Below are 17,977 nucleotides of genomic sequence, written 5' to 3'. Positions count from 1 at the left end.
GAAAAGGCAGACCTTTTCTGTATAAAAATTAAATATATATGTCCAGCAAACATGTAAACTTAAACATCAAGCTAGAAAAAGTGTGTTTCTCATAAATATAAAGGACAAATGTTTATTTTTCTTATACAAAAAACTTTTATAACAGCAAATTTTACATAAATGTAAGCAAGCCATTCACAAATAAAAGCAATACAAAAGGTCAATAAACATATGAAAATATATTCCACAGTACAAGTAAAGTAGTACAAGTTAAAGATATTATATCATTCTTTATCAAATTGACAAAGCTTAAAGGAATTGATAATATTTAGTTTTGAAAAAGAAAGTATTGTTGGTAGAAAGTATTCATTTTCAAGTTTATTTGAAATCTATTGATATTTGCCACATTTGAAATGTATTGCCCTCTTGATTCATCAATTTCATTTTTTAGAAATGTACCTTAAAATGTATTTGGATAATTAGGTTTTCTCAAATATATTACAGCCAAGGTGCGCAGATAGGTTTAGGCTTCCTTGCAGTATTATGACACAAAAACACCAAGACCTTTCAGAATGTCCATGAGCATAGGACCAGTTAAATAACTTATATATTTATGAGATGTAGCCATTAAAAGTGAATGAAACAATATCCAGATATGGAAAGATTTCCATCATATATCATTACATTTATAAATAAAATAATACAAAATATCAAACAATATGTATAGTGTGATACTACCTGAGTAAAATTTTCAGAGTAAAATGAAAAGAGGAGCGGGAGAACACACACGTCTGTTTCTGTGAAGAAAATTCTAATTGGGAGGTCTCCACATGGGTAACTAATTACCTGTTGACAGTGGGGAAGAGTATGGGGAGGAGCTAAAGGAAAATATAACTTTTCCTCCAAACGAATCTCCATTTTCTAAAATAAATAGCAAGCATTAGTTCTACAGTGAACTCACAAAGTATTGCCTAAAACAATGGACGTATGTTGTAAAATTGAAATAGATTACTTAAATAAGTATATTTAAAGTCAACAATAGTGCAATTTTTCAATGATGATTTTGTTATTAAAAAGAGAGAAGAAAGGAACACTTGTGAGGTTTATTTGAATATCTGACTGTATAAACTGGATGATATTTCTATCTAGTTTTAATCTGACACACCAGGCCAAGAGTTTAATAGAAAATCGACAGTGCCTTTTTCCATTTATAAGAAAAAAGTGTGATACAGGTTTTAAGAAATAACTGTTTTTGTTAGATTAGAAGAAAAATATTTATAAAGTTACTGAAGAGAAAAATATTCTAGTTTAATTAAAATTATGAATCTTAACTGCTTTATATCTTCTTATTGATTTACGCCAAACATTGGAAAAGAGAACACATGTAATTTTCCTTTGTATGTAGTAATGATGGCATCTCTTTTCTTCCTCTTCCTTTTGGCAGCTTTCAGCCGTGCCCCAATTCCAATGGCTGTGGTCCGCAGAGAGCTATCCTGTGAGAGCTATCCTATAGAGCTTCGCTGTCCAGGAACAGACGTCATCATGATAGAAAGTGCCAACTATGGCAGGACTGATGACAAAATTTGTGACTCTGACCCTGCTCAGATGGAGAATATCCGATGTTATCTGCCAGATGCCTATAAGATTATGTCTCAAAGGTATGATACTTCTAATATTCTTTTCTTTGTGCACAATATAAACCTTCAACATCAATCTGTGTTACATGTTAAGCATAAGAACATAAACAGTGTTATGTATTTTAGGATACTTCGAAACAGTTTTTCCGTATCTGACTATTTCTTATATCACCAAAATGCTAATTGCAAACAGCATTTGGAAAGTATTACAATTTATTGGATTATCTATTACATTTCACGGTCTGCATGACATTGCATGCTGTTATTTTGATAGCGTTCTTTAGAACTGAGTTCATTACATGAGAGAAGAATAAATGTATTTTTCACAATTTGCAAAAATAGGATTTTCTCCAAATATGGCAGAAAAATTATTTTACTGCTAACAATAACTTTCTAACAATGTAGGGAAAAAAAGTAAAAATTAATAGGTAATTTATAATCATTAATCAAAATGTAGTAAGAGTATTGATTAAGGATTAGTTGGCCTTGGAAAATAATTTTAAAAGTATTCTTTTGCTATTCAGCATATGCAATTAATTTAAATATTTGAGCAATCTAAATATGGCCATATTAACATCATATAAATGAATGTATCATATAATATCAGTGGGTAAGAAAAATATTTTTGATTCTAAAGAGACTGGTCAGTAGGAATGCATATTATATAAGGTTTAAATTATGTTAAAATGTCTTCATAAGTTAGCTAAGTATTATATATCTCTTAGATATTTGTTCACTGTTACTATGCTTTCTCAGAAATCAGGGATAAAGTCATTCCTTTACTATAAGCCTACAGCTATTCAGTTATTTCTTTTCCTTCTATTATTTAAGGACTTCTTTAAATATAGGGAAAACTATATTTTAGATAAAACTAAACAAATTGAAGTCTAAAGACAAAAACAGTAGATTTCAAGGATTCTCTCTTTTGTACTTAAGAAAGCCTTCCTTATTTTTCACCTTTTGTCTTCTTCATATTCAAAATTTTGATAAGTATTTTTGTGTGTAATTAATACATTCATAGTCAATATGTTATTTTTATAAATTACTATTACATAAATTATTAATACTAATTATAATATGTCAGGTTTTTGATGATTAAAGCACTGATGTGTACTTGAAGAGTAATGAAATATGGGCAAATCTGAGGGCTTTTATTTGTCTATTACTAAAATGATGGCTCATGCTAAGGTGAGCATTAATAAGAAATAAGATATTAAAATTAGGGATTTCATTTGATAAAAGTTTGGTTACATCTTGTTGTTCTTGTGTGTCTCTATCATCGTTACATATTTGACATACCTCCAACTATACTAAATGCTACGCCTGAAAGAGTTCTGATTATTTAGTTGTGTGTAGGTACTGTAATGGTGTCTCAGGAGTGGTTTTCTATGAGTAGTATGCAGTGGGCACTACGACTAAACTGATATTTTTATTTGTTTTAGTTAACCAAACATAAGATTCTGTAGAATTCATTTGGAATGTGAGTTGAGAAGGAAATTCTGCCTTTCTCTGATTCATTTTTCACTTAAAATGTAATAGAAGCATTAGCTCTTTCATCTCTATATGATTTTCACTGAAATTGTTTTAATCCTTTCATTAATATTATTAACAGCTCCAAAAATAAGCCTTTAATCTTATAAGTATTTCAAAAAAGTAGTTATAATGGATCCTTTGGAGTCACTGAACTATATGGGATGCGTACACTAAGTGACAAATGTGTAGAGTAAAAATACTTTAAGCACCGTTAGTAAATCACTTGTGTAAACCCTCCTGGTGGTTTCTTAAATATGAGTTGTCAGTTAGCTGAAATAACTTTGGTTAATTCTCCATGGAAGCAAGTTTCTCACTTGCCTTTTAACTGTGAAATGTACTAGATTTAGACTTGTCCAAAGTAAATGTTTTTGACTCTCTGAGAAAAGAAATCAGGTTTTATTTTGTAAGCTCCCAAGAGACACGATGGTCATGGCCATTTAAGCTGCTTTATAATGAACGTAGTTACACTATTACGCCAACCACAGCATGTTAAATAATGCTAATAATTACTACTTATGATATGGACATCATACTAATGGTACAAACCGTTTAAATAGATTAAAGCATTTAAACTGAAATCATAATGGAAAACATGTTTTTTTAAAAGGTATCTTAATCCTTTTCTTTTGCTTAAACTTCTAGAAAGAGACTATATCAGAGTCTAAACATTTCTAAGCATGTCTTATGAAGGATTATTACTCAGTATAAACAGCATGATTATCACCGTATTCTTGTATAACCTTGTTTAAAAAGCCCATAACTTGCTTCAGAGTGATGCAGTAGACAGATATCCTAGGCAAGGAGAGATATGAAATGCCATTGAGGCAGATGTGTGAATACACGTGAACAAAGGCATAAATTAAACTGCATACTGATGTGTAAATTAAAGCTAAGTGTGAAAAATTTGGAAGTTGAATTGAAAGGCTGTAACTCTTGATTTCCATATTTTTCTTCAGTAGAGCTTTGCAATCTGATATATGGTCTAGAGAAGCCACTTTCTTCATTGCTTTCCAGATTGCATTTTCTCCAATCACGTGTGCTCTCATGCCATTCTGTCCACCACCCACCAATCGTCCATGCTTTACTTCTGTTTCATTATCTTACCAGAGAACTTATTAAAACATCGCAACAGATTTATTTGTCCTTCTCAGGAACTTATACTTTTACTCAGTTATTATCATCTACATCTCTCTTTAATCTCATCTAAACATTAACAAACCTATATTATCATACAGCTGCCTTGTCTAAAGCAAATTGTAGGCTTCTAGAAGGCAGACTGCCTGTTGATTTTACCTAAAACCAACTTTGGATATATAAATGAATAAATAAATATGCGCTCTAATTTTGTTATGCCACTTAAAAGCTTTCTTAACTCTATTACTTGAATGGTTTCTATTTCTTTTTTTTTTATATATTTTAGAGAGTTTTTTAAAAAAAATTACACGTAACTTTGGAAATCTAAATATGAAAATTACAGTTTAGCAACTGGATAACTTTAGAAATTTTACATTTGGCATTCAGCTTAGGTTTCATGTTATTCTTAACTGTTAATGGAAATATTTCAGTTGTTAACCAGCACTTGAAAGTTTACAACGTGCAGTTTACCATGACAGTTACTTTTGGGCTTGATGGATAAATAAGTTAGTCGTGTTTTCTCCCCATAAAACTATGTATTTTTTGGCAGATGAGAAAACTCAACTATACCATTTGCTCAACATTTTACTTTTTATCTCATTTATATGTATTGAAGAGATTAAAGGAAGAAGGCTCTTTCAGCTGAATGATATAAGAGAGCATTTCACTGGAGAGGAAATCTTAGAGCTGCTTCTTGAAAGATGGCAGCATTAGTGGAACCAGAAGAGACCTAAGTGATACTAGCTATGTAAGTGGAAGAACACTAGAAAAGCACACAAGGGCATAGCTTTTTTCTAGTAATCTTTTGCTCAAACTTGGTTCACAAGTTTATTGCTGTTCTGCTGTGGATGTTTTATTGATGTATAATATGCCTACAGAAAATTCCGTATATCATACATGTACACCTCAATGAATTTTCACAAATCAAGCTCATCCATGTAACTATCACAGATAAGGCAGAGAATTAATGTCACCTCAGAAAGCGCCCCCTTGTGCTCTGCACCAGCCATATTCCTTCCTACAAGGATTGCCCTATCCTGACTTGAAAAACTAAATTAGTTTTGCCCACTTTGTAATTTTAATAAAAGGTTTCATATATTATATACTTTTTGTCCGGCTTCTCTCATGTAATGATTTATTTTTAATGTAAATTTGTTGAAGCATTTGTATATACTATATAATTCACTCATTTCAATTGTACAATGATGTTTTTAGTGAACTTAGCAACTGTTGCAACCACTGCAATAAATCAGTTTTAGAATATTGTTGTCACCACAGTAAGATTCTGCATGCCGATTACTGTTCATCCCAATCTCCTTCCCCAACCTGTGCAGTGTCCAATCTACTTTCTGTCTATATGTTTATCTTCAATGTATTATTTTAAAGCTAAAAAATGAGTATTTAAAATCAAGTTAAATTTAATGGGCTTTTCAGTGGGTACAATATAGAAGAAATATTGGCAGTTATTTCTGGAGGTATGGAAATAGATATGTTGCTAGTATTTTGAATGCTCTTAGAATCAAACATCATGAATCTAGACATTTAAAAATATTTCTTTTGAGTTTTCTATCAAGTATAGGTGTTAAATGTACAAAGTAGGAGTATTTTTTTTTCTATTTAAAGGAGCGATCTAAGTTTTGTTTTAGACTCAGGGTGTTCACATATAATAGTCACATTAGGAACGTGCAGAAAAGAGAGAGAGAGAGAAGGCCGGGTGCTGTGGCTCACACCTGTAATCGCAGCCCTTTGGGAGGCCGAGGCAGGAGTATTGCTTGATTCCAGGAGTTCAAGACCAGCCTGGATGTTTTATGAAACATCCATCTCTACAAAAAATAAAAAGTTAGCTGTACCTGGTGGGGTGCACCTATGGTCCCAGCTGCTCCGGGTTGCTGAGGTGAGAGGATGCCTTGAGCCCAGAAGGTTAAGGCTACAGTGAGCTGTGATCATAAAACCGCACTTAGCCTGGGTGACAGAATGAAACTGCTTCAAAAAAAAAAAAAATAGAGAAAGAATTGTTCCCCATCTTTCTGAAAAGTTAGTTTTCAGTTCATATCAATAGCACTGAAGGTAATTTTATAGCTTACAAAAGATCTTGCGTTCTGCTGAAGTCATTCGGGGTGATGCTAAGAATTTTTTCAATAGTATGAGGAGGTGAAATGCCAGTGGCAGTTTTGGAGTGTACATAGCCTAGTAAGTGTTCTGCAATAACTGCATTTATATACATGAGTTATTCCGTTCAAGTATTCTCCTTTACTTCTTTGACAGATCCATTATGTTGTCTCGTATTTCTCTTATAAACTATAACAGATCAGAAACAATTCCTCATGTTAGGAACTTTTCCATTGAATCCACATTCTATGTAATAAAAAGAAAGAAAGGCATAGAACCTGTAATATATAATACATTTCTTAAGGATTACTGTCTGTGTGCATGTCTTTTTAAATATAAAGGAAAAGAAAGGAGAGAAGGAAGATAACTTTTTCCAAGGCCTAAATGTAGAGAATATGGAGAAATGGGAAATTTCCTATATGGAGGGCATTTACTTATTTTTCTCCTCTAATATTTAGCTTCTTTCAATTCTGGAAGTACATTTTGATAATGTCTGCTAAATTACTTTCAAGTATTTCTTGCTATTAATTTAATTTTGAAAGAAATTGTGTGTTACCGTATGCATTGTTCAAAGTTAAAAAATTTAGTAAATGATTCAAATATTTCATTATGGCTTATGGGAAAAGCTAAAGGGAATTGTGTTAGGTCTCCTTTGCCCACAGGAACTAACCCTTTATTGCAGCCATACTCAAAGCATGGTTCATGGAAATTTGGAATCCCTTTTAAGGAGGCTACAAGGTCAAACTCAGATTTTTTCTCTGGTCGTATGCTTTAATTTCTTGCTTTTTCTTTTCTGTGTATCCATTGCATGTTTTTCATAAGGTTACCATGAGGGTTACAAACACTATCTTATAACCCACTATTTAAACCGATGACAACTTAACACTGATTGCATAAACAGACTCACAAAAAGGAAACTAATAAAAACTCTACACTTTAACTTCATCCTCCCACTTTTTAACATTTTGTTGTTTCTCTTTATGTCTTATTGTGCTGTTTATGTCTTGAAAAGTTGCTCTAGTTATTATTTTTGATTGACTCATCATTTAGTCCTTCTAGTTAAGTCAAGAGAAGCTTATACATCATAATTACAGTGTTATACTAATCTGTTTTTCTTTGGCCTACTGTTACCAGGGAGATTTTTTGTTGTTGTTTGTTTGTTTCTTCTTTTCTTGTTTTGTTTTTTCCTTCAGGTGATTTCTTATTGCTCATTAACATCTTTTTTATTTCTGATTGAAGAACTCCCTTTAGCATTACCTGTTTGGTTTTGATGAAATCACTCAGCTTTTGCTTGTCTGGCAAGGCCTTTATTTCTCCTTCATGCTTAAAGGATATTTTCACTGGATATACTATCCTAGGGTAAAAGTTTTTTCTTTCAGCACTTTAAATATGTCATGCCATTCTCTCCTGGCCTGTAAAGTTCCCACTGAAAACTGTTGTCAGATGTATTGGAGCTTTATGTCATTTGGGTTTTTTTGTTTTGTTTCGGTTTGGTTTTTTCCCTCTGGCTGCTTTTAGGATCCCTTCTTTATCCTTGACCTTTGGAAGTTTGATTATTAAAAGCCTCAGAGTAGTCTTCTTTGAGTTATATCTGCCTGCTGTTCTATAACCTTCTTGTATTTGAATGTTGGTATCTTTGTCTAGGTTTGGAAAGTTCTCTGATATTATCCCTATGAATCCCCCTTCTCTCTGTCTCTTTCTCTCCCTCCTCTTTAAAGACAATAACTCTTAGATGTGTTCTTTTGAGGCTATTTTCTAGGCATGCTTATTGGTTTTTATTCTTTTTTCTTTTGTCTCCTCTGATTGTGTATTTTCAAATAGACTGCCTTCTATTTCACTAATTCTTTCTTCTGTTTGATCAATTCTTCTATTAAGAGACTTTGAAGCGTTCTTCAGCATATCAATTGCATTTTCAAGTCTAGCATTTCTGCTTGATTCCTTTTAAGTATTTCAATCTGCTTATTAAATTTGTCTGATATAACTCAGAATTCCTTCTCTTTGCTATCTTGAATTTCTTTGTGTTTCCTCAAAACAGCTATTTTGAATTCTCTTTCTGAAAGGTCATATATCTCTGTTTCTCCAGGACTGGTCCCTGGTGCCTTATTTAGTTCATTTGATGAGGTCCTGTTTTCCTGGATGTTGTTGATGCTTATAGGTGTTCTTCAGTGTTTGGTAATTAAAGAGGTAGATATTTATTGTAGTCTATACAGTCTGGGCTTGTTTGTGCCTGTCCTTCTTGGGAAGGCCTTCCAGGTATTTGGAGGGACTTGGGCCCCAAGCCCAATAATGTTGTGGTTTTTGCAAACTCATAGAGGCACTGCCTTGGTGGTCTTGGATAAGACCTGAAAGAATTATCTCACTTACCAGGCAGAGACTTGTTTTTTTCCCTTACTCTCAAACATATTGAGTGTCTCTCTCTGTGCTGAGCCACTTGGAACAGGGTGTGTAATGATGGAATCACCCCTGTGACCACCATCACTGGGACTGTGCTGGGTCAGACCTGAAGCCAGCATGGTACTGGGACTTGCTCAAGGCCTTTCCCTTCAAGGTAGTGAGTTCCTCAGGCCCTGGGGAGTGTCCAGAGATGCTCTCTGGGAGCCAAGGACTGGAGTCAAAAACCTTACCAATTTGCCTGATGTTCTATTCTTCTGCAGCTAAGCTGGAACTTAAACCACAATACAAAGTCCTTCCCACTCTTCCCTCCTCTTACTACGGCTGAGGATCCTCTCTTGTGGCTCCCACCACTACTAGTCCATGGGGTTTCTCCAGCCCACAGCCAATGTTCACTTAAAGCCCAAGGCATCTCCCTCAGCTTGTGGTGAACGTTGCCAGGCCTGGAACTCACCCTTCAGGGAAGTGTATTCCCTTCTGGCCCAGAGCAGGTCCAGAAATGCTGTCTAAGAGCCTAGACCTCGACTCAGGGACTCCAAGGGCCTGATTCCTACCCTATCCCACTGTGGCTGAGCTGATAGCTGGGGTGCAAGACAAAATCCCCTTTATTTTTCCCTCTGCTTTTCTTAAACAGAAGTATTTCACCATAGCCACCACAGCTGGGAATGTGATGGGTCTTTTCTGAAGCCAGCACGTCTCAGAGCCCAAGACCCATTGCATACCCCCTGGGTATCAATGGTGGTTTTTCAGGGCCCAAGCGTTCTTTAGTCAGCAGGTAATAAGTCCTTCCAGGACTGGGCTCTTCACTTCAAAGCAGTGGTCCTTCTTGACCCAGGATGTGTTGAGAAATGTCATCTAGGAGCTATGGCCTGGAATGGGGACCTCATAATTCTGCCCGGCGCCCTATCCTACTGTGGCTGAGCTGGTATCCAAGATGCAAGACAAAGTCCTTTTTCTTCTTCACTCTTCTCTCCTTTAGCAGAAGGAAGGAGTCACTTTTGTTGCCACAAGCTACACTGCCTGGGGTTAGAGGAGCGATGGCACAAGCACTCCTTGAGCTGTGCCAGGTGGTGTCTTCCTAAGTCACATGCCACCCAAGTTCACTGGCTCTAAGCCTAGCCTAGCACTAGGAATTGCAGTCCTTGTGTCCCAAATTTCCTTTCAAGTTTACCTAGGACCCCAGAGCACTTTGGCCCTCAGTGGTGAGGCTTGCATGAAACCCAAGTTCCGGCCCATGGGATGAGTGATTCCCCTCTGTCTAGGGCTGGTCCAAATGCTCCCTTCTTGTGTGGGTGCTGGCTGAGCCCAGCATGGTTTAATTCTCTGCTGTGACAGGGCAGCACTGAATTCAATGTAAAATTTCTCAGTCACTGTGTCTCCCTCCCCAAAGTGCACAAATACTCTCTCTGTGCCTCATGACCACAGCCGGGGAATGGGGAGGGGTGTCAATGGCTATTCAAGACTGCCTCTCCTGCTCTCCTCAGTGCCCTCTTTTAGCAATATGAAGCTAAAACCAGGTACTTTGATTGCTCATCTGATTTTTGGTTCTTGTCATGGAGCTTTTCTGTGTGCAGACAGTTGTTAAAATGTGCTGTTCCAGCAGAAGCGGACAAACAGTGTATGCTTCCATTCTGCCATCTTGCTCTGCCCCTTAGTTACTTTTTAATACTTGTAAATAAGAAAATGTATTATGCCAGCCTTTTGTAATCAGACTTGAATATAACTGAGTACTGTATAATTTCTAATGTTTTATATACTAAGACTTTAGACGGAGCAATCTTCACAGTCAAACCTTTTGCTAATAAGTTATAAAAATGAAAGTGAATTTTTACTTGTGCCACACTGGTAACTTTGGTTTATTATATACTTAAGTTTATTATTGTGTAGCATTATGATTTTATTTTTCATTCTCTGCCAGAGCTCAACTTACACTGAAAACATATTATGAAATTTGCCTCCTTGAATACTGTATCTGTCTACCAATCATAAGCTTTAATTGACTCATTGTTTATTTATTATTCTCCAGGCAGGAGAATTGCTCAAGCCTAGGAGTTCAACCCTAGCCTGGGCAACATGGTGAGACCTCGTCTCTACCAAAAATTAAATTAAATAAGTAGCTGGATGTGGTGTCATAAGCCTGTGGCCACAGCTACTTGGGAGGGTAAAGTGGGAGGATTGCTTGAGTCTGAAATTTCAAGTCTGCAGGAAGCTGCGATTGCCTTACTGCACTCCAGCCTGGGTGACAGAGGAATACCCTGTCTCAAAAAACTGTTGGGAAATAACTGTTACCCTAGTATTTGTTAATATGATAAAATGCATTAATTGATAATGGTTTCTGTAAAGTTAGATATTTACTTTATCGCTTGTGTAGAAAAAGATATATAAATCATATCTATTTGTGATTATGATTTCCAAATGGTAAAAGTGAAGTATGTTTTTTTTTCATGCATAAGGGCTAATTTCAATATATAAATATATTATGTGTTTGTGTTCTGGCTCAAAAAGACTTGAGATCTTTCCAAAAATGTTAAGTGCCCATAACTATTAGTACTACCAATCTTTGAAAATAAACATTTGGAGCTGTTTCTTGGACTCGTTTGTGTATTGAGAAAGTAATGCTTGGCAAAGAATATAAGTCTACAGGAATGCTGTAATATAAAAAGAAGAAAATATACTTCAAAAGTAATAAAAAGACAAGAAGGGGAGATAGTTGTTACGAAAGGAGACTAGCTGTCTATGGGTTAAAAGGTGAGTAGATGATAATTGAACTAAAGGGAACTTTTCACTTAAGCTTATTGATGTTGTTGAATTATTTAGAGCCACTTTGATCCCAAACCTTCACCAATGATCATCTGAACAACTCTGTATATTTTACGATTACATATTAATGTTCTCCTGGAGATTTGAATTTACTTAGCAAATGTAGTGCATCAATGTCATATGAAATATTTATGACAGTTCTTTACCAATACAAACATTTTTTAAAAATATCATATTATAATATGATCCCCTCATTGAGTAACATTGACTTTTTTATTTGTTTCATGGTAATGGTCGTTTTTTGTTTTTTTTTTAACTTTTACAACTATACACGTGAAGTCCACCAAAGCCTGGATACATGGTATAGCCTTCAGGTTTTCTGTTATAGGTGATATATATTTCATATGTATTTCTCATATATGTTATGGCTACATATTTCTAACTACTTAGACACTCATTTTTATCTTCTTTCTCTCTCCAAACCACAAATATCTGTCTTTTTATTATAATTTGGCATAAAAATACCTATAGCCAGTTTCATCAGTTAAAATCTTCTGGACAGTGGGAATTATTTATCTGTACATATTTTAGAAATTAGGGACACAAAACATACTGCTCTCTCACAAATTAGTCTCTGCAAAATTTGTCATAATACAGGTTTTTCACCTTTCTAGGTAATTCAAGTAGATCATCCTTGCCTGAGGAGATACAATCCTGAATTACTTTCTAAGTTTGTTTCTAAAGCAAACATAGAGCCCTTCAAATGGTTTATAGTAAGTTAGCATTTCCCTGCTGTGACATTAAAAAAAAATGTTCAACTATAACAACAAACATATGTAGTATAATTTTTTATGGAAAGGCATAGAATTGGAAAAGCATAAATAATATTAGCAGCACAAGCCCACATGGATACTGGAGGGCAACATGAACCTCCTGCGAACTAACAGAAAAGTGGATCTTAATGTAATTTGTGAAGTACATAAAATCTAAAATGTTACACATGAGTGAACGTGAAGGAAAAATTATTCTCATGAGATGCTATCAGATACGTATCTATACATATTTCATAGCTGTAATTCATTATAAAATAATATCAGCAACAAATAACAAAAAGAAGCTACAACATAAATCTCATCCCCTACATTCCTTTAATCTGTTGTACTATAATTTTTTGTCAGAAATGATTGAAGAACATGTGTTTTGATGGTTACAGCATGAACTCAAATATCCTTAGAGTGGCACTTTTGAAAATAGTACACCAGTGCTGTTGGCATCCATGTGAACACACAAACACATTTACACACATACGAGTGAGATCATAACTTCTGATGTAAGTATATAAGGTATATATGACATATATTTGTAAAATGCAAATTAATTTCATGAAAAAAATGTTATCTAATGGTTTAAGATTTCAAAAAGCTTACTTTTTTCATTTATTAAGGAATAAATGACTATATTTTATCCATTTTTTATTTAAAATTTTCTTTTGATTTTGTCAGGATGATAGAGCAGACATAATTATTTTATTTTACTGATGACAGAGCTGATGCTCCAACTGGTAAAGAGATTAATACAAGGATATGACCCTATGCCTTTTAGGGGCCAAGGGAAAACTTAGCTTTTGCTCTCTGAAGGCTCACTGAAAAAATAAACTCACTAAAGGCACATGAATTGGATGAAATACATGCAAATTTTATGAACGTGTACACAGAAGCCTTCAGAATGAAGACCCAAAGATACAGGATAAATTGTTCATTTTTATACTTAGGCTCAACAAAGTATGGACAGCCATGTAGAAATATGATTGCACAAAATGCTATGGCCTAATGCTAATAGACTGAGTGACTGGGGAAACCCAGCAAGGCCCATCTGTCTAGATTCTTCTTGGCCTCTCAGATCATTCATTCCTTCTGGGTATGAGGCAGGACCCTCTCTGGAATGGGAGTTTTATCATCTACAGTGAAACAAGGTAGGTCAGATAATTCCTTTTTGTTCTTTGAGACAAAATCTCATTCTGCCACCCAGGCTGGAGTGCAATGGCGCAATCTGGGCTCCCTCCGCCTCCTGGTTACAAGCGATTCTCCCGCCTCAGCCTCCTGAGTAGCTGGGATTACAGGTGCCTGCCACCACGCCTGGCTAAGTTTTGTATTTTTAGTAGAGATGCGGTTTCGCCCTGTTGGCCAAGCTGGTCTTGAACTCCTGACCTCAAGTGATCCACCTGCCTCGGCCTCCCAAAGTGCTGAGATTACAGGCATGAGCCACTGCGCCTGGCCTAGATAATTTCTTTATGGTCAGTTTTTCCAAGGAAAGCTGGAGGGACAGATAGAGTAATTATTTTAGGTATTATGGCTAGCCTTGGGGAAAAGGGGTTCTGGTTTCTATGGCTAGCCTCCAGCATGAATGGGACTGAGACAAGAGAACAGGAGAAGGTCAGAGAAAAATTTTCGCTTCTGCAGCCACTTCTGAGGCCTTCATTTTGGGGTATTGTTTTCTGAGTCACAACAGCTTTTACTCCAAGTTTAATTTTATAAATAAATTTTCTGAACTAGTTTATTTGGAAAGCAAAATGACTGATATTTGTTATTTTGATAGACAAGTGTATCTTCCATTTATTGGCAAGATAAAAAATTAATTTAAACTGAAAGTTTTCTAATTAAAAGAGGAAATGGGCGAGGCGTGGTGGCTCACGCCTGTAATGCCACCACTTTGGGAGGCCAAGGTGGGCAGATCATGAGGTCAGGAGATCGAGACCATCCTGGCCAACATGATGAAACCCCTTCTCTACTAAAATACAGAAATTAGCCGGGTGTGGTGGCATGCATCTGTAGTCCCAGCTATTCAGGAGGCTGAGGCAGGAGAATCGCTTGGACCCGGGAGGCAGAGGTTGCAGTGAGCCGAGATCACTCCACTGCACTCCAGCCTGGGCAGCAGAGTGAGGCTGCCTTGCAAAAAAAAAAAAAAAAAAGAGGAAATGAATTGGAAATGAGATATTCAACAACTGCAGATTTTTTTTAAGAAAAAGTTGTCTCCTGGAGCTCCAAAATTATGTTAGGTTTAGGAAGGTGTTTAGCAGTCAGACCCCCCTACTCCTCAGATACTTATGCCTCATCTGTAAATTCAGAGCATGTGGTTTGAAATCTTTACAATAGGCTTTGATTTGGCATCCAAGCCACATGTCCTGGTACACACTGCTTTGGAGCAATTTAGAATACTTGCTTTGAAGGCTTATTATAAACATAGAAAAATCTGTTTTTTCCACAAGGATAGCACCAGAGTGCCAAAGAGGTTATTATTGTGACTAGAGATCAACGTTTTTACATGGTCCTCTGTTATTGAATCAGAGGTGTCATTCCCGATTTTGATAATGTTTATTTTTCTATGTAAGTCAAAATAGAAGGGTTTAAAGAATACCTGTCTCAAAAAGGATCTCTCTTTATTATGCCTTTAGCAATACATTAGCTTCACGTTCTAAAAAAAACATGGTATATTTACATTTGTGAATGTTTTACTTGCCCATTGATATTTAATTATTTTCTTATATGACTTCTCGGTATAGAATTCTGTTTCTGGGAAAATCCTTACAACATATGCAGTTTAACCTTCAAAATCAGAAAAGTTTTAGAAATTGGGGGCATTTTTTTTATTTGGGGGCATTCAGTCTTTTAAGGATTCCAGGACATCAATCTTCATTTCTATAGTATGGATAGTATCTTTTCCCTATCCCACTCCTTCCTTTACATTTCTGTATAAGAATGCTGTTACTTTTTTACTTTAAAATTATCTCTGTATGAATTTGAGTCGTTGTGATTTACAAGTTTTCAATTTATGTGTTACCGAATGTGCCAAAAATCTTGTAGGCGAATTTCAATAAAGATACTTTGTTTCCTTTCAAATCACACAGGGAACACCCATTCCTTTATCTTTTCGTTTTATAGAATGATATATACTCTTTAATATTCTACCATTCGACCAGTTTTTGAAACCTATAGAACACAATCTTAATTTTAGTAACTATAAAAACAACAAAATATGTCATTTCCTAATCAATTTATGTCAATTAAACACAATTTTAAAAATATGAATGAGCTCTACTCAATGAATTCAAACTACTAATTCCCATGGAGAACAATAAACTTTGGTCATAATTTTGGGAACAAGTTTTTGCACATATTTGATATTGTGTTCATGAAACCCAAATAACCATGATTGGAAATAAATTATCATTTTTTTCCTACAGTTTTCAGAACCTAGATGATATTACAAAAGCATCTGTTTACATGCTAAGACTCATAAATATTGCAAGTTTAATTTTCTCTATCATACCTCATGCCAGTGGTGGTAGGGACTATTCTGTCAGCATTCAGCTGTGGCCGTTCTGCTAAGGAAGACAACATAATTGTTTTTGAAAAGATTTTCAGAGGTTCATGGAGAAATAAAAATAAATTTGTATCTTCCTTTAGCAGATAAGTGGAAGCACTACCATTTTAAGGGCTTTCAAACTACTATACTTAGGTATTTCCATCATCCATGTGTCTTAAAGTGATTTATGTTTTCTAAAACAAATTTTCAAGTATTCTGCCTTCTGCGTGATCGTGAATATATGTTGTTAGATCAAAAATGTGTTTGTTAAGGAAATTTCATTTTTAAGTGGGATAAAATCTAATTTAAGATAAATAATAAATAATAATAACTAGTAAAATAAGTAAACTGTTAATAAATAAACGCTTGATCCATGCTAAAATGACCTCCCTGTCTTATATCTGCCAACCCTGGTTTGGTTGCTTCTTTAGAATTCCAATGTGTAATAACCCCCAATAGCCCTAGGGTCTCCCCATCAAGGCTAAAGCAGTTTCAAGACTCAGCAAGTCCAACGAAAAGCCTCTTTATCCCTACTTTTCCAGAAAAACCCACTTATCCTTATTGGATCCGCTTGACATCATATCCCTAAAGTAATTACTTGGTGAGAGGATGGGAAGCATAGATTGCCTTAAACCAGTGGCTCTCATCTGGGGGTAATTTTGCCTCCATGGAATACTTGGCAATGCATAGAGACATTTTTGGTTGTCACAACTGGAAAGATGTTAGGGATTTGTACTGTGAAGAGGCCAAACATGCTGCAAAATATCCTGTAACGTACAGAAAGCCCCCAACAACAAAAAATAGCAAGCTCCAAATGTCTATATTACCAATATTGAGAAACCCTGCCTTAAGCCAATCAGTGCCTACCCTTTGAGATAAGATTAGTTTCAATCCCATGTGAAGCACATATTGAAAAATGAAGGAACAAAGCTCACCAAAGGTCAGTCTGCAGGTTCTTGACAGAAAGCTTGAGAGACAGATGCTGGGGAAACAATCAAAACTATCCATCCCTTACTTCAAAGGCAATTCAGTGTTATTATGCAGAACAATCACAAAACAGTTTATCCTTCACTAGAAATAACAATGCCAAGTATAATACTGTGTAATAGATTACAACTATGAGCAGGGATATTATTAGTTTCTCAAAGTAAACTTAGGAGTTCATCTACATACTTAAAAGGGGCTATATTTTGAGCTATGAAAATGTCACTGTATTAATCAGAAATGTAGCATATCATATCACCTACAAATCATTCCTTTGGCCTGTGTATTGAATAATTGAATTTCTTATATTTTCTCTATTCTATTAAAGTAAGATATTTCAAGCAATAATATTCATAGATTTTTACAGAAGCGGGTTTATCCTTGTGAATATTGTCTCACAGTGACATTTCATTCTGTCAATATTGTTGGAAACATTTCGATAGACCACATAAGTAACAGTCACCCACACAGTATTTACATTAGTAATTAACAGGAATAGAATTTTAGGGATTAGAGGCATTACCAACACTCCAGCATTTTCCTCTGAATGAAATAACCAGCACAGTGGGTGGCCAACTGCATTTTTTAACTTAGTGGGCTAAATTCTGGAATCAAAACTATCAAACTCTTAGGGAAGGGTTTGACTATAAAGTTTGTTACCAATGAGTTACACTTGTAAGGAAATGCCTCTTAAACAGTCCAGCTTAGGAGTTTAGAAAACTTCAGAGCTCTTTCCAAATATATATTGCTACTCATTTTCTATATAGCTGGTCATGTTCTAGGTTAAAAGGCCACAAAGTGAAAATGGGATCAGAGTTCTCCTTTGCTCGTAAACACATTCCACTGTAAGGCTAGAACCACGAGTATTTAATTATGCTCTTTTATGTATGGTCAAAGTTTTTGGAATACAGCACTTATATCTCAGCACTTAGAATATTTTCAGTAAGAAAAAATGAAAAAGGAACAGATGCTTTTGAAAAATTAAACTTACCAACTCCCATCCCTCTTAGTGTGTGTGTGTGTGTGTGTGTGTGTTTGTTTGTTTGTTTGTTTGTTTGTTTGTTTGTTTTCCCTGACATCTGGGATTC

At 35.3% G+C, this 17,977-nt stretch overlaps 1 protein-coding gene across 48 annotated transcripts in view; it reads left to right on the top strand.

Moving 5' to 3' along the window:
* ADGRL3 (adhesion G protein-coupled receptor L3) overlaps positions 1-17,977 on the top strand; it is an 860,164-nt gene that overhangs the window by 381,978 nt on the left and 460,209 nt on the right. For all 48 annotated transcript variants that reach the window (XM_055385299.2, XM_031010265.3, XM_055385312.2 and 45 more), the window contains one exon: positions 1,424-1,637. In XM_055385299.2, the coding sequence (XP_055241274.2) occupies positions 1,424-1,637 (214 nt within the window). The remainder of the gene's footprint in view (positions 1-1,423; positions 1,638-17,977) is intronic.

Source organism: Gorilla gorilla, chromosome 3 (assembly GCF_029281585.2).
Source record: "Gorilla gorilla gorilla isolate KB3781 chromosome 3, NHGRI_mGorGor1-v2.1_pri, whole genome shotgun sequence".
NCBI classification, from domain to species: domain Eukaryota; kingdom Metazoa; phylum Chordata; class Mammalia; order Primates; family Hominidae; genus Gorilla; species Gorilla gorilla.
Note: the sequence above shows the minus strand (reverse complement) of the source record. Positions and strands in the feature narration are given on the sequence as shown.